General features: G+C 41.5%; 1 protein-coding gene across 1 annotated transcript in view; it reads right to left on the bottom strand.

Annotated features, from left to right (window-relative positions):
* Positions 1-218: 218 nt before the first annotated feature.
* LOC119724546 (glutamate-rich protein 3-like) overlaps positions 219-25,330 on the bottom strand; it is a 30,137-nt gene continuing 5,025 nt past the window's right edge. The window contains exons 2-12 of the mRNA XM_038195645.1: positions 22,762-23,053; positions 18,443-18,607; positions 17,844-17,948; positions 17,006-17,212; positions 15,609-15,813; positions 14,397-14,583; positions 12,959-13,125; positions 6,332-6,412; positions 3,003-5,986; positions 2,298-2,395; positions 219-782 (exon numbers count right to left, since the gene is read on the bottom strand). Of these exons, the coding sequence (XP_038051573.1) occupies positions 251-782; positions 2,298-2,395; positions 3,003-5,986; positions 6,332-6,412; positions 12,959-13,125; positions 14,397-14,583; positions 15,609-15,813; positions 17,006-17,212; positions 17,844-17,948; positions 18,443-18,607; positions 22,762-23,053 (5,023 nt within the window). The 3' untranslated portion in view covers positions 219-250. The remainder of the gene's footprint in view (positions 783-2,297; positions 2,396-3,002; positions 5,987-6,331; positions 6,413-12,958; positions 13,126-14,396; positions 14,584-15,608; positions 15,814-17,005; positions 17,213-17,843; positions 17,949-18,442; positions 18,608-22,761; positions 23,054-25,330) is intronic.

The raw sequence follows: 25,330 nt of genomic DNA, 5'->3' as shown, positions 1-25,330 counted from the left end.
GTACCACCAAGATCTTGTAGTATAATAGGAATATCTTTAAACATGTTAAAAGGTATCAACATGTCTACCCAATCTTGAGAAATCAACGTTTGAAAATGTTTGAACTTTTTTTGGGACCACCCTGTACATGTACACTCCTGTCCTTTAAAATATAAAGTAAAGGGATTTTCTCATCGGTCCAACCCCATCTCCAAAATGAAAATCAAGTCCCTCTGTCCCACCTAAATATGCTTCAAACTAATCATTTCACCTAAGGCACATATGATCCCGTTTCCAATATCTCCTTTACTTCCGTCTGAATGTTCAACGGGATTGAATTATCCCTCTCCAAGTTGATCGTGACGATGACGCTGTTATCTTTGACCAGCTGAGCCAGGGCCTTACCGGCCCTCTCCCCCAGACTGTTCCCCTCGATGTTTAGCTCCTCGAGTCTCTCGTGGTCCATCACCGCGTCTGTCATCATCACACAGCTGGTGTCGCTCAGGTGAGCGTACTCTGCGCTTAAGGTCACCAGGGACTTGTTGACCTTTAACCCCTGGACGATAGTCTCCCACGCAGCCGCCGATAGCGTGTTCTCGCTGATGTTGAGGTTACAGAGAGGCGTGTCTAGCGCCAGGAGCCTGGCAAGCTCGGTGGCCGCCTCGTCGCCCATGCCGGTGTTGCCCAGATCGAAATGCGTCAGCTTGAGGGCGCTGTCCGCGCTGGTCGTGGCGGTGTGGTTCTCAATAAGCGATCGGATGACGGTGGCTATGCCTGAATCAGTCAGGGGATTATCACGTAACCTGCAGGTGGGATGAATAATTGCGAAATTATTATTGGATGTAATTTCATTCATGTACATGTAAAATGTACTTGACTATCAGCTTTGGAGTTGAGTCCACTCATCTCAAGACATAAAATCACAGATTTATAGACTGGTTGAAATTATTGGTCTCGCTAGGTCTTTACCATTACAACTGGTGACCTGAACTTAAACGATAGAGTATATCATTTGTGATAGATTTGGGTGCATTTTTTTCTTTGAAGCAACAAAAGTGCTCAATATCTAAAGAAGGTTGCTTAACATCTAACCTGATGAAATTTTAGCTCGGTGAATGCAGTACATTCCGAGAAAAACAATAATGAATCTCGATTTCAATCCCACGGTTGTTGAGTCATGTTTTGAATTGCGCCGGAATTCAGTGTCCAGGACACGTTCTCATTCAGCTGATTGCAGCTACGCTATGTCACGCACTGAACCGACGAATTATAGCAACCGCGCGCTTGTGTGTGTCGTGTCAACGCTTGCGCGCACCCATTCTCAGCTTCGCTGAATTAAAAATGAACTGCTCACAGAAATTTTTAAAAACGCGTCTACATTTAGACACATCTTTGGAAATGACATTCTTTTACTGTTTTCTCCAAAATGACAGCATGCCAGAAAGAATAATTTCACAGGGAGTTTAAAACCAAGTATGCTTTTCAACAATAATTTGGTCATGCAGTTACTTTTTGGGTAGCTGCAAATGACCTACTCTAGCTACCTTTAAGCTGCAAGACCAGAAAGCATTAGAGGCAGATTTTGGATACACTTTGTTTAAACATGGTGTTTTGTTTTTGAATTAGCATTAACAAATTATTCTCAAAAGTTGCCTTTATCTTGTCATGTTTTCTTTCAGCTGGAGCTAACAGGTAACTGAGAGTATGAAAAGGTTAATGAAAATAAAATAGAGTTAAGGACAAATGTGACCGGCTCCACAAAAAAGGGTATTAAGTTGCGCTGAGCATTATTGTGTAATGACCCGCTCAACATTGAGAGAGTGAACATTTTGTCAAAATATGATTTTCATTTTTTATCATGAACGACATCTTTAATACCTACTGTTTCAGGTTTCATTCACAGAAATGTTGATTTTGATGAACAAAGTGGAGAAAACAACCATTTTGTGTGCATCATTCTGTTGTTCTACAACAAAGCCAGCTATGTTAAAGCCTGTTTTCTCAGTTGTGTAATTTGAACTCAAAAAAAGTAATTCATATGCAAATACATCATATCTCCAGATTGGTAGGGACTATGGAGCTCTATTATATACCAAATGCAAGCTTACGTTTTGGGCTTTCCAACCATGCCAACCATGTTAGCTCAATTTCATTTTTTTGCGACATACATGTAATACCCTTTTTTTGTGGAGCCAGTCACAAATGGTCCTTGTAAATTTCAGAACAATGCAGTTGCAATGAAGCCTTGGTTTTCGATTGACAGCAAGAAGGGTTTCACATTTCGAATTATCCAAGATCTAAGACTTTCGAAGACTTACAGCAGATACTCCAGGTTACGGTACTTGCGATGCTTGAGTGCCTTCACCAGTCTTGCTGCTTTACTCTCGTCAAGACTTTTGGCGTTGAGATTTAGGACCTGCCATCATGAAATTGACAAAGCGATTCATGTTAAACAAATTCATTCTTTAAAAAAAGATACGAGGCTTTAGAATGCTTCAGGGGAGAATGCGAAATTAAACTGGCGATATCTCAAGCTTTCTTCAGGTTTTATGGGGTTATGAGGTACCTCAGGTTTCGACCTTGATTTCACTCTTGTTCAATTTGCATTCTTCCTATATCCATTCTCAACTTAAAAATCCATTCTCAACTTACAAATAAACTCACAATCTTTTAATACAAAATTCAGGCTAAAATATATTTTTTCCTCTAAATTTCATTGACTAATACAAACTCAGCTGGACCTAGCAAAAAAAGTTCATTTCAGAATTTGTTATTTAGTGGAAACGATGCCAATCCCATTCATCATGTTTATTGTGCACATAATACGCACAGAGGGGACCAAGGCCTAATATTGGCTAAAGCCAGCATTTGTATTTGTATTAGCAACAGTCGCCTGTACTCGGTACATGTATATCAGTACATGCATCAAAGAAAAAAAATGGCAGTAAAATTTGGTATACAGACATGACAGATGACAACAGTTTCCTTTGAGAACCTGACAGATTCATGCAGAGTAAACTTACCCTGAAATCTTTGTCAAGCCCAGCAGCGATGGAACCAGAGTCTGAGGCAGATGACCGGGATGACAAACTTCCTTCATCCTGTTTGTCCTCCTTGAGGCTACCTCTTTCCCCGGTCTCTTTATTCCCGTCATCCTCATCTTTAGCTTCATTGGGCTTCTCAGCGTCATCTTTTTTGTCCTCCATTTCATCATCTTCAGCTTTTTCCGAGACATCGTCTTTGACCTGAGAGGCTTCCTCGCCATGATCTCCTTGTGCCAAGTCTTTACCAACAGGGGCAGAGTTATTCTGTTCCCCACCATCCTCTTTTTCAGATGGTATCTTCTCTGCTTCATCTGTCTTTTCTACCTGTTCTTCATCTTCAGCGTTTTGTGAGACATCGTCTTCGATCTTGGAGGCATCCTCACCTTTATCCACCTGTTCAGAGTCTTTATCCAGGGAGGCAGAGTCATCTTTCTCCTTGCCATCCTCTTTTTCAGACTGCATCTCTGGATCCTCATGAGGTTCTAAGGATTCTGGTTTCTCTTCTTGGGTCTCAGGAACAGCTCCGGTCTCTGTATCAATCTCAGCTTTTATGACCTCATCTTTCTGCATTTCCGATTTGTCATCTTCAGAATCAGAGTCCGGTGGTCCAAACATGTCATTATGTTTGACTTCCACCTTGTCGGCTGGAGGCATTTCATCTTTCTCCTCTTTTTCAGGTTCTGAAGAACTTGGCTTCTCTTGCTGCTTAGTGATGCCTTCTTCCTTTATTTCTTTAGGTGCTGCTTCGTCTCCAGACTCTTCACCTTTTTTTGTTGATCCCTCTTCATCTGACTTATTCACATCCTCCTTTTTCTGCTTGTCTTCACCTTCAGAATCAGATGATCCAAAGAAGCCTTTAATTCCCTTCTCCTGGTTTTCAATCCATCCTTTTTCTTCCTTCTTTTCCTCTTCAGGTGAAGTCTGGGGTTCTTTCTTGTCTTCATTATCTTGACTTTGCTTTTGCTCTTGATCATTTCTTGATGACACTGCAGGTTCTTCTTTTAGAGGTTGCAGTTCTTTCGTCTCTTCCGGCTCTGGGTCTTTCTGAAATGTTCCTTCATCTGCATCATCTCTGCTTTCAGATTTTGTTTTGTCTTTCTTCTCCTTGTCCGAGTCGGAGTCAGAATCAGATGAGGTGAATTTGTCTTTCAATTTCTCAAAGAATGATTTCTTTTTCTCTGGGTCACTGTCACTTTCACTTTTCTTGTTTTTCTCTTCATCTGATGAAGATCTGCTCTTTGGTTTTCGCTTCTTTCTCTTTTCCTTCTTCTTCTCTTTACTATCATCCGAGCCAGATTCTGAGGAGCTTGAATCTGAAGATGTAAATGCATCTTTGACTTTATCTGCCAATTTCCCAAAAAATGATTTGTCTTCTTTTTCTTCATCTTCTTCCGCAGGTTTGTCCTCAACTTTGTTTTCTACTTCTCCTCTGACCTCATCTTTCTTCTGTTCATCATGTTCCTGATCTTGGGAGGATGGTTTGTCTGTGTCTCCCTCTGCTTCTTTCGGGGTAATGTCTTTGTCTGAGTTATTGTCTTCCTGTTGCTCGTCACCAGCTGTCTCTGGAACACCCTCCTCAGATGCTTTTGGAGACTGCGGTCGTTTCTCCTGGTTTTCCTTGGTTTCATCCTTCTTCTCAGCATCAGAGGTGATCTTGTCATCTTGAATTGGCTCTTCAGGCGCGGTCTCTTGCTTTGTCGTATCCTCTCCCATCTCATCATCATGTGAAGGTGAAATTTCAGGTTCTTTCTTGTCTTCATTAACTTGACTTTGCTTTTCCTCTTCATCATCTCTTGATGACTTGGCATCTTCTACATTCCGAGGTTGCCGTTCTGTCGTCTCTTTTGGCTCTGGGTCTTTCTGGGATGTCCCTTCATCTGCATCATCTCTGCTTTCGGATATTGTTTTATCTTTCTTCTTCCTCTTTTTCTTCTCCTCGTCTGAGTCAGAGTCAGAATCAGATGAGGTGAATTTGTCCTTCAGTTTCTCAAGGAATGATTTCTTTTTCTCTGGGTCGCTGTCACTCTCAGATTTCTTGTTTTTCTCTTCATCTGATGAAGAGCGGCTCTTTGGTTTTCGCTTTGTTCTCTTTTTCTTCCTCTCTTTACTATCATCCGAGCCAGATTCTGAGGAACTTGAATCTGAAGATGTAAATGCACCTTTGACTTTATCTGCCAATTTCCCGAAAAATGATTTGTCTTCTTTTTCTTCATCTTCTTCCTCAGGTTTGTCCTCATCTTTGTTGTCCACTTCTCCTTTGACCTCTTGGAGAGTTTTTGGAGAGAGTGGGCGTTCTTCCTCCTGACCACGAAGGTCATCAACTTCCTTGGTGTCATCTCTCTTCTCAGTATCAGAAGCAATCTTATCATCTCTTGTTGGTTCTTCAGGCTTGGGGTCTTCCTTCGTCTTATCCTCTCGCTTCTTCTCTGCGTTATCTTCATCTTCAGAAGAGAATTCAGAGCTCGAGGCATGAGCTGTTTGGACATTCCTTGTCTCCTTTCTGTCATCTTCATCTTCAGAGGAGCTTGATGAACTTGACGATGAAGATAGGACTCTGTTGTGTCCTTCACTGTCGCTGCTAGAATCACTGTCATCGTGTCTTGAGCTTTGATGGTCGTCATCTTTTTGAGGAGAGGCTTCAGGAACTGATGGACTTTCATCCTGCTCTTCCGGCACCTCTTCTGCTTTGTCTTCATCTCTATCTGCTTCATCTTTGATAGGTTCCTCTTCAGGAATATCAGCCGGAGCATCATCAACTTTCCCCTCTCCTTCAAGGATCTCTTCAGCTTCTTCCTGGACCTCCTTGTCAGATTCCTTCTCCTCATCCTGTTTCTCGTGGTTGGAGTCTGCCTCAAAGTCTGAGTCTTCTCCGTAATCGGCCTCCTGAGGCTGCTTCTGCTCGGCGTCTGATTCCGGACCCGAGAAGAAATGATCCGAGTGCTTGTCTTCTGCCTTTGGAGTCTCTGTTGGAAAAACAAAATGGCAAATTGGGTTGAAAAAGGTAAGGCTAGCAAATAAAAATTTGGTTTGGTTTTACTCAATGCTGTCTATAAAGCTGATACCCATGTGTCCGCAAGTCATGGGCTATATTGTTAAAATTCGTTTGCATATCCAGTTGAGTCGTCTTATCACCAAAAAATAAAGACTTTTGACAATTCTCTTCGAACTCCTGGGTATCATTTGAAGGAATCCTAAACTGAAAGCATGACATCCAAAGACATTTATACATCTTCGGCTATCAATCTGTGTGGGTAAAACCAAAATACTTATGACATTCATTTCTGTACTGACCAAGAAAAGTGACTGACCTTTTTCTGAGTCTGAAACTGGTTTGTCATCTTCGTCTTCGAAATCCTCATCATCGTAGGCTTCTGCCTCGGCATCAGCGGCTGGTATTAAGGGAGAGGGATTAAAGGGATTAGGGTTGGTCATGCAATCATGCAGCTAGCAGGTGGTATGTATATAAACAAAAAAAATATCTCGCAGATCAAAACTCTCAACCATATCAATTTGTTTCTGTCAGTCAAGTAACACATTTGTGTACGTAATACACTTGCCCACTGTGTCTGTTGTATAGTCCTTTGTCCGGTACTTTTTTTGGAGAACATTGCACCACATGTGGTCAGAGTTGTAATTGAGTCAATCACAAGTCAATTCACGTTTGGTCATGAGTAACGACAAACACTGACAAGGGAGTGTCTTGGACTAGCTTGTGTCTAGTCTAGGGGCTAGACGTTGTTATGGTTTGATACGCGATAACCTGCCGCCGCGAGAGGGCGTTATCACGACCAACCAATATCACCCAAGAACCCGTCAGGAACAACGTCCAGGGAAATTCGTATCGGTTGTGTAATGTGTGCGCACCTGTTTGGCCTAATATCTGAATATATGCAGTGCGCATTCAAAACATTTCATTGTAGTTCCGAACCAAACTCTTATTAAAATTCTTCCAGTAGTATAAAAGATGCAGCAAGACTTTTGTGCAACTTCACTGGTCAGCTCTTTTGTGGTGTGTAGTGTGCGTGGGACTGAAAATGGACCGTAATTGTCTGCAGAAGTAGCGCATGTGCACTAGCTTCCCCCATTTTTCGGGGGGAGATTTTACAAATTTCCCTAGATGTTGTTCCTGACGGGTTCGTGGGTAACAACACATGAAACCAAACCTTATATTAAGGTTCCTCTACTTGCTTAACCCAAACCCTCCAGGGGATATTGGCTAAAAACCCTTCCAAACGCAGCAACATGCAACACTTGTCACCTGTAGTTAGATCCATCAGGTCAAAAGTCTAAAGGCCAAACTGCCTCAGAGTCTGTGGTCACCGAATGCAACAGGATACAATTGTGGCATTGTTCAATGGGACTAGCTCTCATTGTTCCAGAACTGGCCGTTTATGCACTGGTGTTGATAGCTAAAATGCATCAAAGTGCACCCGACTTTTCCACCTGATGCACTGTGTTGCGTCTGGTAGGGTTAGGGTTAATGCCTCCAAATACGTAATTTCCTCTACTTGCTTAAAGCCTCCAAATCTGTAAAGTCAATTCATCTTGGTTCACAAATGCTCCACACAATAATCTTTCTCTCTACACACTTTCAACTCCTCATGCCATACAATGGGTACATGCAACTACAGGTTGACACCCAAGTCTACAAAACATGCAACCAAAAAAGAACATGCACTGTTGTGTTTACAGCAAAAGAGAAACCATAAAAGCTAAATTCTACCGTGCTTTCCGAGACTACAGAAGAGATCGTGAAACAACACCATCTGCTTTTTTTGCTACCAAAGTGACCGTGAAGGAGTAAAGGTTAAAGGTAAGAAGAGGTTAGGGGATAAAAGTGAGATCAAGGAAACTTGGGCAGGACCCCATGCAATGTTCTATTTGATGACAGAAAGAGCCGTTCAAGAAAAAGACAAGAAATCTCGGTGATCTGTAGTGTATTTATTACTTCTACTTGAGAAAGTACAGTTGTACCTGAGAAACTACTGAGAAAATACATGTACCGGGACTTCAGAAAGTACAGTTTATTAAAGAAGAGTATTGCTACATGTACCAGAAGAGGAAACTTTGAGAATGTCTACACGAGTATTGAGAACAAGATTTGACGGCACTAAAAAGTTTTTTTTAAGTGCATTTGTACAAAAGAACATTTAAATTTTCTATTGCAGTTTATAATCCATGTGATATTAATTCCACTTTGATCTCGTGAGTGCTTCGTGTCTTTGTTGGTGCATTTTGTGAGATAACACATTTTTCTTCCACTAACATGACTAATTCTATGTTTGACCCAATATTAATTTAGAGTTAGGCTGACACTTCAACACTATAAAATCTTACACGTGCTTCCTAATACTGTTTCAGAAAGAAAGATGTAGGTACCCAACTAAACCATTTCAGTCATATGCGCCCTTTTGAAAATATCTACTGGCAAAATATAGGCCTACCCCCTCCATTAAACACACAGACAGACACTCAATCGTGTTTTCTATATGCCCAAGGACAATGCTTTGTGTTTCCCTTTGTCCTTGTAATAACACTCTCCCATACACTATAACCTTACAATCGAGGACCGTTTTCAACAAAAGACCCAACACTCGAGGACTGAGAGGATCTTTTGTTCTCCCTTTGTGTGTCTGTCCTCTATCGTAAAGCCATACCGGTACATGTACATGATTTGTCCCCATTCAGACAAAATATCTCTTTTGATTTAAGGATTTCAAATAAATAAATATAACATACATGTAGTTAACCTTTTTAGACATGCTTACCCTTTTAAAAGTAACTACATGTAGCAAAGTACCCCCTAAACACTCACACAGTCACAGACATTTCCCATTTTTAATAGGACATTTTAAATAATAAATATATGTTACATAGCTTTCCAAAACATTTTAGTTAAACAAATTAGAGTGTTCTTTTTGCCACATGGCAAGAAATTGTCAATACTGTTATAAAGTCCTTCTTAAAGCTATAGTCCATCATTTGCAGCCATCCGAAAAGTAACTGGCGTAATTATTGTTGAAAAACATACTTGGTTGAATTTAGATAGTAAGGGGACTAAACTCCCTGTGAAATTATTCTTTCAGGCAAGCTGTCATTTTGAAGTAATCAACGAAAGAAGGCCTTTCCAAAGGAAAATTTAAATTAGTAGTTTGTTTTGTTATTCGGCCAAGCGCGCGCAAGCATTGGCACGACGCACACGTGCGCGCGGATGCTATAATTCGTCGGATCAGTTCACCGGTATAAATCAAAACATTAAGTGAACTAGAAACAGAAACCACATGTACACAAACCAGTCCCTGCGTCGCCTATACACCGGATGAGTTTTTTTGAAACTCCCGCTCTCCGGTTATCACCAATCTAATGGGCCCGCTGGCGAGGTATGTGTTGACAAGTTATAACCCACCCATTACCGCAACCCAGCAGTGGAACTGATCTTACTCCCTATATGCGTATTGAATTTCCAAAAAAGGAAAAAAAAACCTTAACAAATACGCTCTAGGCAGTTTAGTCATATAACTACACAGGTATCCATACCAGTGCTTGTAAGTTTTAAATAAACGAAAATCTTCCCTAGCTGGTTGCAAACACAATGTTTTCAAAAAAAGATTCATCAGCTCGCAGAGCCCCTCGTACTCCAATGTTATCATACATCCCATAAAAAGAAAAGAATGAGGAACGGCCCTGCTGATGCTGATAGCAAATCCCATCCCCTCCCATGTTTTAACCCTAATTCACGGCGGCAACCTTCTTGGAATGACCTTGGAACTTTCCAACAAGTTATTAATATCAACAGATTATTTCCTGAATTTTGCCTGCACAAAACCGGTTCTTCCTTGCTATTTTTCTAGCCAGAAAACCACTTCCTTTTAAGAAAACACAAGTCTGATAAAAACTTAAATGCATGGTGGCGGCCAAACTCCATTCCATTTAACTTAAAATGTAGTGGCGACATGTATGATTACGCCCCTTCCTATTAAACACAACCACTTCCTTTTAAGAAAACACAAGTCTGATAAAAACTTAAATGCATGGTGGCGGCCAAACTCCATTCCATTTAACTTAAAATGTAGTGGCGACATGTATGATTACGCCCCTTCCTATTAAACACAACAGCTGCAATCGGCTCAGTGAGAACGCGTCTCGGACGCTGAATTCAGGCCCAATTCAAAACATGATTCAGCAACTTTTGCTTTGAAATTGAGATCTTAGAATGCTGTTTTTCTCGGAATATACAGCTGAAGCTGAGCTGAAACTTCATCAGGTTAGTTGTTCAGTATCCTTCATTAGATTTTGAACACTTTTGTTGCTTCAAACGAACAAAATGCACAAATTACAAATGATGGACTATATCTTTAAATCTCGGCAAGAGAAGTGCTAAATTGCAGACATCTTGTTATAGAAACATGAAAGCCAAAACTGTGAAACCCCAACACTTAAGGGACTGTGACCATTCAGCCCCGGTATGAAAAGGGCCCCCCGGTACGCTCGTCCCCTCCCAAGAAGTCCTTTCGTACCGTCCCAGCTACCGGCCTAGGAGCTGGTCTGGTTGCTAATCAGGAACTCCTCTATCCTGGGGTCTATTGTTTGCAAGTATTGACACATGTAAAATATCCCAGAAGAAACCTGCTTTCATCTCTCAGCACGAAACCTGTTTTCATCTCTCAGCACGAAACAATAGAACACTTTCATCGGCGCAGATCAAACCCCCTGCCGTGCAGTTTCGCACACAATGGGCCCGTAAATTACCAAGGCGTTTGGAAGGATTTTATCTTTAATCCGGTAATTCTGCTATTGTTCTGCTCTGGACGTTCTCTGAAGGGCAATAAATTGATGTGCCTGACTGACTTCAAAACTTCTGGTCAGACAGGACCATGTACTGGACGAGACTGGGCTGAAGACCGGACTGGCTTTGGACCGGATGAGGTACTGGGGGGCCCTTTTCATACCAGGGCTGAATGGTCACGGTCCCTAATTTGTCATAATTAAAGATGGAAACGTGTGGACAGGGCTAAGAGTAGGGGTGTGCATTTGCAAGTACCGGTAGTATGGGAACCGGGTACCTGACTGAAAAAAAGAATTATGGGTACCCGGGTACCTGTTAAAAGAAACTCAACCCAAAATTCAGATCTCGGATGTTGCTGTTCAGATTGTTTATTAAGGTCCACACGATAACACTACCACATCGGTACATCAATGCAGCAAGATACAAGTGGGTACAGTAATATTTATAGCTTTACGGTGAAACTGCAACTTTCCTGACCGTCATAAATGTGGAATCTGTTTTGTTTTCCCATGTGGCCTGTTTTCCATTTTGAAAATTCCACACGAATGACATTCAATAGCTTTCTTTTTCATTGTCTGAGAAGTTACGTAAAGTTGGATACGAGAACTTGATTCCATAATCTGGAACTGGTTCATGACATCAACGGTCGGGTACTCGGGTACCCGGTTCTGATGCACAGCCCTACATTGTGTAGCTAAGAGAGCTGACAAGCAGATGCCTTTGTTGCATTTATTTTAGCTTGTCACTTGAGAATGGATGACTTGTTTAACTGCCCTGAGCGTTATTTGTAATAAGTTGTGATGACTAGATACATGTCAACTTTGCTTATTTCCATAGAGCTATAATAAATTACTAGAGCGCTAACTTTGTGTACAAAATAATGCCTACTGGGCGCATTCATGTTTGTGCACAAACCCATGGAGACCTAGAAATTTTGTACGGCATTTGTACGGCTATTTGCATATCTGCGTTTGTATTCCATACCGGTGCGTTATCGAAGCCAATACGCCCAAAACCAAAACGCACGATCAGCAAATGAGCGTGTCATTTTGCTCTACGCAAACAGCGCAACGCGTGCGCGTATTCGCTGCAGATGCTTTTTGCCGTCACGTTTTTTTGAACCGTCAATGACGCGCGTAAGTTGTTTGCGTATGTTCTACTTGCGCATTGCATGTACATGTAGAGTACACTTTCAAAATTTTATCCATCTAATTTCATTATGTTCTACAAACACGCGCATGAATTCAAAATGTCTGCACCCAGGACGGCTTCAAAGCGTCTCCGCGCGCAGAATGACGAGTTGGCGCTCTAGTAATTTAATATAGCTATATGCTTATTTAATATGCTTATTTATCACATTTAAGAGTTTCACAGTTCAGCTTCTAGGAGCTATAATGGAAGCTCGAAGACAGGTCCTCACTCACACTAGTATCACTGCCATACAACGCACTCTGCTTCTCAGCATTGTCCGATTCATCATCATCGCTCCTTCCTAATAAATCCTCCACGACACTTCCTTCCTCACTTCTCTCACTGTCCATCTCATTCCTACCATCCACTTTCCCTACCTCTTTCTTAGTTACTCTTTCTTCGTCTTTTTTCGAATTTTGAGAAGCAGCCTTTTCATTTTTACCCAGATGATCTTTACTTGAACCGTTATCACTTGAGACCGCAGATAGCTCCCTAGTGCTCTTGTTTCCATTAGAATTTTGGGAGCCACCACCATTTGCCTGTGACAACCTTTTCCTATTTGTGACTCTTTGAGCATTGCCCTGACTATTCCCACTATGTGCTTCCTTATCAGAAACGGAGACCTGACTTTCACTTTCAATCTGATCTTTCTTTCCTCCAAGCACCTTCCTGGAAGCTATAAAAGAGTTACTTACACCTCCATTTTTCTCTGGTCTATGTCTTTGGTTATCACCCCTTGCGCCTAAGGATGTCTCCCTAGCAGACCCTAGAGGTCCATTTCTAAGACCCGTGGCTTTATCGTTGCCTTCACTCCTGCCCTTAGTAGACCCCTGTTTGCCCTTAGATTTCAGCCTTCCATTCCCGATACCTTTGGCTCTGTTCTGGTTACAGATGCTCCAACGCCCTTTCCCAGCCCGCCCTCCCTCCCCCACCCCTTCTTGCATCCCTTGCCTCTCACCTTCTGCTTGCTCTGCCTGGTCTCTGGTCTCAGGGGGCGGCGGGTCGCTCTGCGTCCCCTGGCTCTCCAGGACCGGTTCTGGTTCTGGTTCCGGCTTGGCTTCCTCGGTCTGGGTGTCTTTGTAGCGCTGGCGCTCCCTGCGGGCCAGCTCAGCTTCAACCATGCACCTGCAAGTCAAGAAACAGGTGTTTCAATTAAGTCTCTGATATCCCATTTGGCCAGTGGTGCTGTCACCTCTTGTGTGCCTCCTGGTTCCAATCCAACCTGCTGCCAGGGTTTTGCAAAAGGCAAAATTTTCCAGCCAACTTCTGATATACAGCCAAACGCCACAAATACTGATTCGCAAGAGTCATTTCAACAGTCTTTCTTGTCAAAACCTCATTATGTTTCAATACTCTGAGGTGTTCACTGGAGCGTAAATGCTCAATCAATGGGCCGTGCACAACGGCCAATTCAAAATCAACACACGGTCCGCCTCCACAGACATCAAGGACTTTGTGTGTGTGTACAAAAGGCACGAGGGAATTAGCACCTTTAGATGTCACCCTGAGACGAGTCGAGGCAATCTTTACGTTTTAACCTGTCAGCCGTGCCCATGTATAAAAACAGCCAGTGTGTGTTATCACGTCCTCCGACGCAAACTGGTTAATAGTCCAGTCACAAGTAACAGGGGATGATCAATAACACAGGACTGCTTTTTTTCACAGTCAGTTTGAATAGCTTGTGCCTTGGCTAGTGACTGGATGACCTGTGAGGACATGGGGACTCAACTTCAACAATGCCTGCCCACAATGTGGATCGGTTTTGTCGATCTAGGCATGGTGAGGGTTTAAAAAGGGAGTGTTTCATAAGTCCTTGGACTTCTTACAACTTCCTTATAACTTCTCTGCTTTTCATTTTTCTTTGTTACTTATCTTTGTCATTTACTTTTATGTTTTGTTTATCTATTAAGTTACGTACTTTATATGTTTTCATTATGAAGTTATGAAATAAAACTAGATTGAAAAAAAAAAAAAAAAAAAGTTCAATAAATGTAATTCCATTTGATTGATGACCTGTTCTGTTATTCCATTTATTTCCTTCATTGTCCTGGGCCCATTGTTGCCATTGTGTTCATAGCAAAAGGCCTATTCTGAACAGTGTGTTGGTAGTGTTTTGGAAAGGCCTGTATCCCTTTCATGCATTGCTGAATATCAGTGACACTTTTACTGAATGTGGTCGATACCCAGATCCAATGTTGGCTGAAGAGAAAACACTGGTGACCTTTTCATTTTTGTGGGAGACAAAAACTTATCCGAAGGGACATTTTATTTTTAACTCACCCTATAGTATAAAAGCTCTCCAATTTTTGAGTGTAGAACCCAATATCCTGCTTTTATTCTTTTGCTAAAAACCATACAACCTCCCAAAAACTTGCAAATACCAAAGAGATCTGTACCTGTAACAAGGTGAACCACCATCCACCCTGCCAAACTTGAAGTGTCCCTTGCGACCTCCCAGCATGACCCCCGGGCCATACTTGTACTCACAGCAGGCGCTGAGACGTAGGACTTGGATGGAGTTGACGAAGAACGTCAAGCTGAACGGGTAACCACGATGACGGCGAGATGTGAAGACGAGATCAGCTTGAAGTGGAAAGAAAGGAAATTTCAAATTATTAAGTGGGCATCTCTATGATGTTGTCGGTCCGGTCAAACGTCACAACTCCTTTCACAAGTCCAGTTACAAGTGAGGTGGGATAAACAATGACGAAGGAATGCCTTTGTCAAAGTTAATTTGAGGAGTGTGTGACTTGACTTCAATGAGAGCTAATCCCATTCAACAATGTCTCAGTTGTATCCTGCTGCGTTTGGGGACCACAGACTCTGAGGCAGTTTGGCATTGAGACGTTTGACCTGATGGATCTTGTTACACTGGGCAGGCTTGTCACTTAGACAAATAATAATAATAATTTGGGAGGCTAATCATCCTTAATCGCAGCTGGTATGCTGAATTGCGAAGGACGCGGCTACAACGTGGTCGGGCCGCTGGCACGTAAAGGCGCCTATGGCTGCCGGCCACATCGACCCATATATGACCACGGAGCACAGCCTGAGATCGAAAGTGTTTGATTTTTCTGGAGGGAGGAAAACCGGAGGGCCCGGAGAAAAGCCCACGTGGCACAGGAGAGAACCAATGCACAACTCTACTAACATGCGATCCGTGGCCAGGATTCAAACCGTGGTCACCTTGGTGAGAGGCCAGCGCTTTAACGCACAAGCCGCCCATGCATGTTGCTACATTTGGCAGGGTTTCTAGCCAAAATACCCTGGAGGCATAGGGTTAATAAATGAAGTGCAAAATACTAAAACGGTCTACCCAAGGTACAAATCTAGACTTAAATTACCAACAGACCATTTTTTTAAGGTGACCATTTCCTTTAATGTGAGAAATGTATACAAACCAAAGGCGAGCACAGTTTATGGCCACTGCCATAACCGTTTATGGGCATGGCTTATAGCCAAGGCTTATGGCCACAGCTTATGGCCACGGGTTATAGCCACCGCTATGGACAAGGCTTATGGCAAAGGCTTATTATGCTAATGGCCGAGGCTTATGGCCAAATCCGAATGTTAAATGTAAGAAATACAGGAATTAAAACAAAACTTACTTCCAGGTTCAACGAGTCCGTGGAACACCACGAGGTTCTCCCCGCCGCAGTGCTGCTGGTTGATGATGATCTCATCTCGCTTGTCCTGCCGCTCATACTGCAGCTTCAGGTTACTGCCACGGTAACGGATCGTGACATCACACAGGGTCTGTTGCTGGGCGGGATGCGGGTAGGCCGGCTCCTTCCGATGCAAAGAAAGTGAACCCTAAAACAGCACAAGGAGTAAAACGAAGAACTTTGCTTCACTGTCAAAACTTCAAAGCATTCTTTAGCAAGTTCCCAGATTCTTTTCTTTCAGAAAGTGTACGTGTGAAAACAAATATGCACGGTGAATGCTAACACTCGTTGACAATAATTTGGACATAATTACATGCGCTGTATTTCAGAGAGCTGCTGGTACTTTTGTTTTGAACAATATTTCATTGACGTGTATCTTTGCGTCACGTCATGTTTCTTTTTTTTTGGCAGTAAGCTGGAAGGCAGGTATTGAAATAGACTTGAACTCAAGTTGGTAGATGGCCAGCTTTGGTCTGCCTGTGCCACCGCGTACTGCACGTACCACCAGCGTTAACTACCGCATACTGTTTCAGGGTTACGTGAAGTGCGTGGTATAATAACAACGATAAGGAACGATTCCTGCATCCTTGGCCTTATATGCGTGTATGTCGATTCCAATCACAGACTTGAATAATCTGCACACATGAATAAACTTGTTTATTTGTATTTCTGTGAAGCGCCTTGAGCGTCAATTTTGACGGATTTGGCACTATACAAGAATTAGTTATTATTATCATTATTATTATTATTATACATGACATAGAAACAGCAACCAAAATTGGACAGAGCACTCTGGCTAAGAATCAGGAGGATATGAATATCTATATTACACCTGACATTTACGCATCTCGGTGGATGTACACGTACATTTGTGAGGTGAATGCCTCACCATGCAACATAGCCTGAAGTGAATTGATCGCTTGATGAGTGAAAAAAAAGCGAATGTAAGTAAGAAAACAAATAATACAAGCATTTTTTTGATGCAAAAGGGTTGTTGAGAGGTATTTTGTGAAGACAGAAAGACAACAAGATTTCATTTTTATTTATTCAATATTTTTTTTTTCTTTTTTTTTTTAGAATTGCTGATAAAATTTTTAGGGTCGCAGCCTAAAAATAGGGTCGGTCGGGTAACCGGAAGCAGAACTATTCTTTTTTTTGGCCTAAGTTAGTCAATCACAAGTCATATCATAAACCTATCAAAGATAAAGGAATACTTTATGATTCGAGACTAAAGAACTTGCAATGGACTATTAGAATTGACTATGTGTAGCATTTCTTGCAAGAGAATGGAGTATTCTAAATTCTGTCGTTATATAGCTTTGATGTTACCCTAGCTATACCTTGTTAGACTTTGGCCTGACTCGCCGTCCGTCTCTCGTAATCACGGTCCTTGATGTGCCCCTGGGGCTCTTCTTACTGCCCTGGGAGCTACGGGGAGGAGGGGGTCTGGGTTCTCGTGGGGTCAGGTCGACCTTGTAAGGTGAGTTGTTCTGCTTCTCCTCGGGCGACATGTTGAGGGTGATGTTGTTCAGGACATCAGGGTCCAGCTACAAGTGGATTAAAACAAAGAAATCAGTCTGAATTGTGAGAGAACACACTCAAATTCTAAGCAAAGTACTGTTGAAATCTGGTTATTTCTCTAGATCTTCTGTTATTTTGTCTGTTACTTCAAATGCAGGGAAAACAATACTAAGACAGCACGAACAGAGATATTCGTGAACAGGGAACACAAGTTGTGGTAGGCTGAGCAAGATTTTTTCTTTTGCACTGGATACAATACACGCTATTTTTTAATACATTTTTACCCCCCCCCCAAAAAAAAGAATACAACAAACAAACCAAAAACAAATTCACTCCTTTGCCCAGTTCAACTCCAAATCAACTCCTTTAACCAGGGATTATTTTTGTCGAAAATTTCGCTTTTTTAAAAAGGCAAAATATAGCAGCCAACTTATATCCGGCAGACGGCGAGGCATGGTTAAGAGCACACCACCAAAAAACAAAACCAAAAAACAAACACACAATACCTAGATGTCACTCAAGTTTTAGTTTCTGTCACTAGCATCAATCTCATTAGCGATCAGATATGAACAATTTGTGTCTACATTAAAAATGGAATCCTAGAAAGGTTTCTTTTTAGAGATAATGATGTGTGGTAAGTCTTCCTTCTTTCCTTACCTCCCGCAGATTGTGAGAGTCGACTTCATCAATGCCGTCATCGGAACCTCCCCAAGCTTGCTCTCGGTGAACGGGAAAACCGTCTTGGTCTACGTATATTGCACTCTGAAAAACAAAAGATTGCTCATTCATTTAAGGTTGAACCTTTCAAAGGGGGAGTTAGGCCAAATGGTTAAGGTTCGTGACTTATGATTAGAGGGTCAGGGGCTCGAATCCAGCTACTGGCACATATGTTGTGTCCTTGGGCAAGCCACTTTACCCCACTTGCCTCTCTCTACCTAGGAGTAGCTGGGCAATAACCTATGATGACCTATTCCATCCAGCATTTGTCCAGGGTGAAATTCTAATATTTTCAATCGTTTCATGCCACTTATGAAACTGGAGATAAACTCCGGCCTGAAGGGCCATATTGCTGACAGACTTTGCTTTTTATACTTTAAATAATAAACTAGAACGAGTATATGCATCCTTCCCCACGGATCTAACAATTACATACATGATACTCCAACTAAAGATTTTAAAAGTTATAAATTGAAAAAATTTAAGAAGCCCATCAATTTTTCTAGAAGGGTTAACTACTACTGCAATATTGACTGTACCTTTTTCTTGGTAGCTCCAGTGTGTTTAGATGGGGCCGTGGATGGACGATGACCAGACACCACCGAGCGAGGCCGTTCTTGCTTGGCAGACTTGGGACGTCCTGAAGGAGCTCTCGGGGAGAGGTAAGGGGTGATGTCTTCGTCACCTTTACGTCCTCTTGTGCTCTGGAAAAGAAATGTAGTTATCTTACTTGTTTAATTGCTTGAGTAAGTCCTAATTACTTCATGTACTCATGTTAGTTAAACACCATCATGGAATTTACTCAGTCACAACTGCACTGTTTAAGTGATTTCTACTTTCTTTGACTCAATACAGAGAGTTAATTTCTTCGCGAAGCAGATATTTAGACGTGGATTATCTCAGAATCTTTTTAACACGCAAATAATATGCAATAATATACAAATAATGAATGTTTGTGAGAGCAATGGTAAGAATAATTTCATGAGGTGACAGATGAAATGTTCCATTCCACGAGGCGAAGCCGAGTGGAATGGAACATTTCATCTGTCACCAAACATTCATTATTTATTTTATATAACACCTGAATAAATCCTTGTCATCTGATTGGTGGACTTTTAATAGCCAATTTATTCAGGTTAAAAAGTGTTTGAAAGTTTGACAAGGAAGTTCATCATATTTAATTAACCATCATATTCAAGTAATCTCGATTTAAAACAGCGCCACTGCCAGCAGCGATGACACCGTGCAATGGAACTTCCATTGCACTGTACGCTGCGCGCGCGCCGTGCGTTGGGACGAATAATTCAATAACATGTGATCAATGATCCACCAATCAGATGACAGGGATTTATTCAGGTGTTGTATAATGTTTGTTATAAGTGTGGTATATCAGCTACAGGTCCCACAGCACTCACGAAGGGAGAGGCATCTGTCAAGATCCTGAGGGTTTATGGTAAATAAATGTGCGGTAGTGTGGCCTAGAGTTTGGGTTCGTGACTCATGATTGGAGGGTCAGGGGTTCGAATCCAGCTGCTGGCTAGATGTTGTGTCCTTGGGCAAGCCACTTCACCCCCACTTGCCTCTCTGGTTACAGGCATTGGCTAGACAGTAACTAGTCTTGGCCCAAGGCGTCAGTGATCAAGAGCGATAGTTGCAATTTTCTGTAGCGCCCCTGCATAATTGATTTTTTACGTTCTCTCACTAACGTCTTGGTCATTTCGTAGCAACGGGGGCGTGGCCATTTTATGTAAATAGGACCATCTGTATCAATTCGAACAAAACGGCAGTTCCCATTTGCCGCAGTGGTCGCGCCGAGGTTTCACTGCGTCGCAAATGTTTACAAACGTCATGCAATATTTCTTGATCGCTGATTGGTTCCCTAGGAAAGCCTAGGGAGAAAATAAAGAAAAAGGTAAACTGCTGATACGAAATGGACAAGACGTTAGTGCGAGTAGGCCTGCTGGTCGCGCCGAGGTTTCACTGCGTCGCAAATGTTTAGAAACGTCATGCAATATTTCTCGATCGCTGATTGGTTCCCTAGGAAGGCCTAGGGAGAAAGTAAAGAAAAAGGTAAACCGCTGATACGAAATGGACAAGACGTTAGTGCGAGTAGGCCTGCTGGTCTAATTGTTGTGCCATTAGAGGGCGCACTATGCACCGTCCACTGGATCACTAGCGTCTTGGGCCAAGACTAGGCAGTAACCTGCTATGGACTAGCATCCCATTCAGGGGGAATAGTATACAAATATTGAGTGGCTCAGCGTGGAATGGGAGGAATATTATCGCAAGGTAAAATCTGGACTTTTCCATTATCACGAGGCGAAGCCGAGTGAACTGGAAAAGTCCAGATTTTACCGAGCGATAATATTCCTCCCATTTCACAATTTAAAGCCACTCAATATTTGTTTTATATAACTGACATATAGATCCTTGTCATTTGATATATTTGAATTTTTTTTCCATACGGGCAATTCCACGGTAACGGAAGGACGTTTTCACTCATTAAACAAAATTTCAAATGTGTGTATCACAGACACTGTTCATAGTTACAGTAAACAAATGTCACAATTGTATTGCTATAATGCTACTTTCATTTCCCACACTTTTGGGGGGCATGAATGCCTCCCGTTTATGAATTATGAATATTAATGAGGTCGGTAACGGAAGGACGGTAAAACGGACAAGGGTTTTCCAACTTACTCGCGTTTTGCGTAAACTCTGTGAATTTTATGGGGCAATTATATTTTAAAGGTAGGAAATGGAATCCCTGAAGCTTTATCTATACTATACCGCCTTTCATTTGACTTTAAGTGTTTCGGTAATATAATTACAACGTTTTAAGCAGATTATAATTTGGTAACGGAAGGACGGTAACGGAAGGACAAAAGGTTTACTCAATTATAGCATGAACAAAATGTGAATTTACACTAATTATACAAGTGAAACAAATTGCTGAAATGTGTAACTGAATGTGAAATCAACAATATGCAGACCTGGCATAAATAATTATACCCAAGAAACTATTGAGATAAAGATAAAAGCCTGCTAATTAATGATAACAAAAGAAAAACGAAAACAACCCAAAACACATAATTCACGAATACAGGACTACTACAGAAATAGACTTCAAACCCATCACCTCAATCCTTAAAAGTTGAAATACACAGTATTTGAACTCTTGAGTATATTGGTTACATGTTCACCAACAACTTTTAATAATAATACCAGTAGGTTCAAAGGTTTACCTAAAGGGTGGGGGGGGGGGGGGGGGGGGGGCGACCAGCCTACATGTACATTTAAGGTAAAAACATCTACCGGTAGAACTGATGGCTTCAGTTAGGTGTTGCTTTTAATTGAACTCTAAAATCAATGTTTGAAATCAAATTACAATGATTTAGAGTAGTAACAATTAATTTTTAAACATCCAAACTGAAATTGTTAACTTGGGCATAATTTGTCAAAGATTGCACCTCACATGTCTTACACATGTAAATTGAATGAAAGTGCCCCAAAGTACCGGTACTTTCTGCCATCTCATTTTTGACTTAATTTGCTTCTGGAATGGCTTCACAGAATTCGTATCTTTCTCTATTGTCCATGAATGCTGATGGCAGCAACTTTATGATTTGATTTTCTGCAACAACTCCATACATGTACAAGTACTGGTACATCGGCATATATGTCCATGTACATTGTACATGTTGTACATGCCTGTGCCTTCCTTTGTAATAAACACCTTGCCCTGCTTATCCCGCTTTTGTGAAGGTGGGTCACATGAATGTCCTTTCAATGCTCATTATACATGCATGTATTTGCAGTGATTTTCATTTTTCAAACATGAGCGCAAATGTCGTAACATTTGATAAAAATACGATTTGTCCTTCCGTTACCGTCCTTCCGTTACCAATTTGGTAACGGAAGGACGTGATTTAATTAATTGTAATTAAAAAACGAGAAGTACAGCAGTGTCAGTTATAATGTCATATTGAAGGCCTACCTAAACTTGCTTTGCACAATAACTTTCAATGCATTCATACTGCAAGTTTTAAAAATAAATTAAAAATATGTATTTTTTCGGTAACGGAAGGACATTTTCGAAGACTGAAATATTAGAAGTCACTGAAGCGAAACAAATTACGCAAAATGCTAAAAACAAGTTTTAGTCGGTTTTTCAAGACCAATACATTCTCATGACAAAAACTGATGGCATTAGTACATATTTTTGTGTGTCTATTGGTAGAATACTTTCATATCACTATTAATCACATTTTTTAGGCTTAAAACAGGATTATTACATAATCCTATTTTTTGGTACCGAAATGTATAAAAAATAAAATTCCGACTTCAAATCTTGAAAATATAGACTTTTAGCTTTCATTTGATGCCAAATTTGTTTAAGTCACATGTATTTGAATTTTTTGGTGTCATGTCCACTTTGGTGTGGAATTGCCCATACACAACTGGAGGAAAATGTATTTCTCTCTTCTAAAACCACCCCTTCACGAAAACGTTTGAACCCAATGCTGTAGCGCTGGCTCTTTTGAACAATACGCGCAACGCTGAACGCGCACACCAGCATGCATTTGCACACAAATACCGCGTCATGATCCTAACTGTTGAATAGTATTTCCCATTCCCCATGGGCGGATAGTACTTTTTGAGCCGCGGCATGAATGGGAGCAATAACGAATGTCACGTGATGTGAGTTCCACCAATCAAATGACAAGGATCTGTGTGTCGGTTATATAAAAATATCTCAGTCATTTCATGCCAAGGATTGATGAAGGAAAACAGAGATAAATTCCGGCCTGATGTGCCATATTGGCTCGTACGTGACAGATGGGTTCGGATATCTTACCCTGACTCTTTGGACAAGTTCCACCTTGCCAATCTCCTCTAGTTTCCTCTTGATTTCCGCCTGCCGATGACGCTCCATATCCAGCGCCTTGTGCACGATGGCCTGCGCCATCAGGTCCCGCACATGCTTCTGGTGTTCCCGGCGCGCCATGTTGAGCCGGAAGGTGTTCTCGGTGACGATCTCGCCGCCGCGCGTGATGAGGCCCGAGCGTCGGAGGTGGCGACGCATGCGGGTATTGTTGAAGTAGCCAATCAGGTGCTTGTCCTGGAGGCTGTTGTAGGCCGACAGTGGGCTGTGGAAAAAACAGACACAAACTTAAGGTTTAGAAGGGTCTCAATTACTGACTCAGATTTGATGAAAACTTTCTTAGTTTGTATATTTGTGCTAAATGTAGCACACGTACTCACTCTTGAAGCAGAGTATACATGGGAGTATCAAGCAGCAAGCTATGAGCTCCGTGCGCTACCAAAAGAGGGCGCCCTTTTACCTAGCAACGACGTCCCATGGGCGGTACATTTCGCTGGTTGACGTGCACCGTTCCTTGTGTGTGACGCGCGTGTATGTACACGCAGTGGCCGCGCACCCCTAACTGTACTTCCTTTGCCGGTGAGGGGGTACTTGTGAACGGAGCGGATATGTTACTGAAATGTTTGGTTTCAAACTATGAATAAACAAGACTTATGAGAATTCTGAATAACAGTGGAGATATTTCTTAACGTTTTTCTGTTGGAAAAAAAAGATACATTGTACACATGGTACAAGCAATTTAACCAATATAAAGTTCAACTTCCTGACAACATTGAGAAAATATGGTAAAAAGAATGAAGTACATAAAAAGAGTCTTAAACAATATTTAGTCATAAAGTTTGGAGTTCAAAATACCAAAAGTCAATTTCTTTGAAAAATGCTATTTACATTACGTACATTGTGATCTGATGATAAGGCCTAAAAATAAATTCTGCTTCTGATAACATGGCATTTGAAAATAGGTTAGGTACAATGTATGTACTGGTATGTAGAATTTTTTTTTTTTGGCAATTTGTTTTGTGTACGATCATATGGAGGTGTCTACGTGTAGGGTAAAAGGTAGTAACTGATGGTTTTCGGGTTTTTCCCCCTTATTTTTTTCCAAACAAAATTGGGGTAGGGGCTATCAAAATAGGGTAGGTAGGGTAACCGGAAGCAAATTTATTAAGTTTTTTGGCCTAACTGAAAACTGCTGAGTCAGCATTAAGCATTTGTACAATTTAAGAGTAAATAAAAATACAATAATACCCTTGAAACTTTTTCTCATAACAACAAAACCTAGCATCCCACAATTCTTCTTGCTTCCTGTACTTGATCTCCAAACAAGATTTCATCTCTGGCTGTGGTTTTTTCTCTCCATGACAGGCTCCTCGCCTGCAATCCATCCTTCGGCAGTGATAGACGCACCTGCTGCAGGGCGGGGGAGGCGTGATGCCATACGGGTTACGAGAGGAAGCAATGCTGCATGGGGAAACCCACATCTTGGCTCGACGAAGAGAAAAACACCAAAGTCGAATAAGAGCTGTCTTTTGAACAATTTGGATGTCTGCTTATCACACACTTGTCAAAAAATTACTGAGACGCCTGGATATCTCAAAAAGTCCTGGTCGGTCAGTTGGATGCAAAAATATTGAAGTACATGTAGCTACACACATGTAGAGCTGCAGCATACAAATGTGAACATAGTACGTCACTCACAAAGAGGGCTGGAAGATTTACTGGATTAGAGTGCTTATTTGGAAGTTCAATTTAAATACACACGGGAGCATCTGAAGACTTCTCGAACATGTCAAATGGAGAAAAGAGTTGTTTCAAATGCAATTAAGGTCCCAGAAAGAGAATCACTGGGCCGGCCAGATCTGTTGGAGATGGATGAAGGACTGAAGTGGGCGTAGGGTTCAATGCTCAGCCGGACATCAACCAACTTTCTTCAACCCCATCAAAACCTCCACACACAATAAGGTTGAAACTCTGTTGACCAGTAGCCAATAGGTGACTGAGATACAGATATACTGGTACAAAATGCATTCGTATACAAATGTGCATCAATTAATCTTCAAATCATTTTGGGAACAGGCCGGCCTGCAGCTTCGGTGTATTCTCAGAGCAAAAGGATTAACTTCCTACATGTCTGATGAACATCAAGGATGAACTGATGATGAGAATGGAGCTAATGGCTGGCACGTGAATTATTACTCTGATGAGTTTTTGACGTACGTCACATCATTAACAGGCACGAGCCTCATTAACGTACATCACGAATGCAACAGAAGGCCTCTGGCTTTTCAGAAACTTTAGAAGTCCATTTATAATGAATCCAATTTTTGTTTTTAAAGAAATATATGGCAATGAATGTTCAGCTGGCATATGTGTACAAGTGAACACAATGTACATGTATGGTGAAAGACTACAAATGGACAGCTAGGGTCTGACATATAATGTGGCATACATTGTATTCAATCATGTTAGAAAATAATCACTAAAAAGGCCCCTCGATTCCCAAGAGATTCCAACTAGATAATAAGGATATTTAAAGAATACA

This window comes from Patiria miniata, unplaced genomic scaffold (genome assembly GCF_015706575.1).
Source record: "Patiria miniata isolate m_02_andy unplaced genomic scaffold, ASM1570657v1 HiC_scaffold_18, whole genome shotgun sequence".
NCBI lineage: Eukaryota > Metazoa > Echinodermata > Asteroidea > Valvatida > Asterinidae > Patiria > Patiria miniata.
Note: the sequence above shows the minus strand (reverse complement) of the source record. Positions and strands in the feature narration are given on the sequence as shown.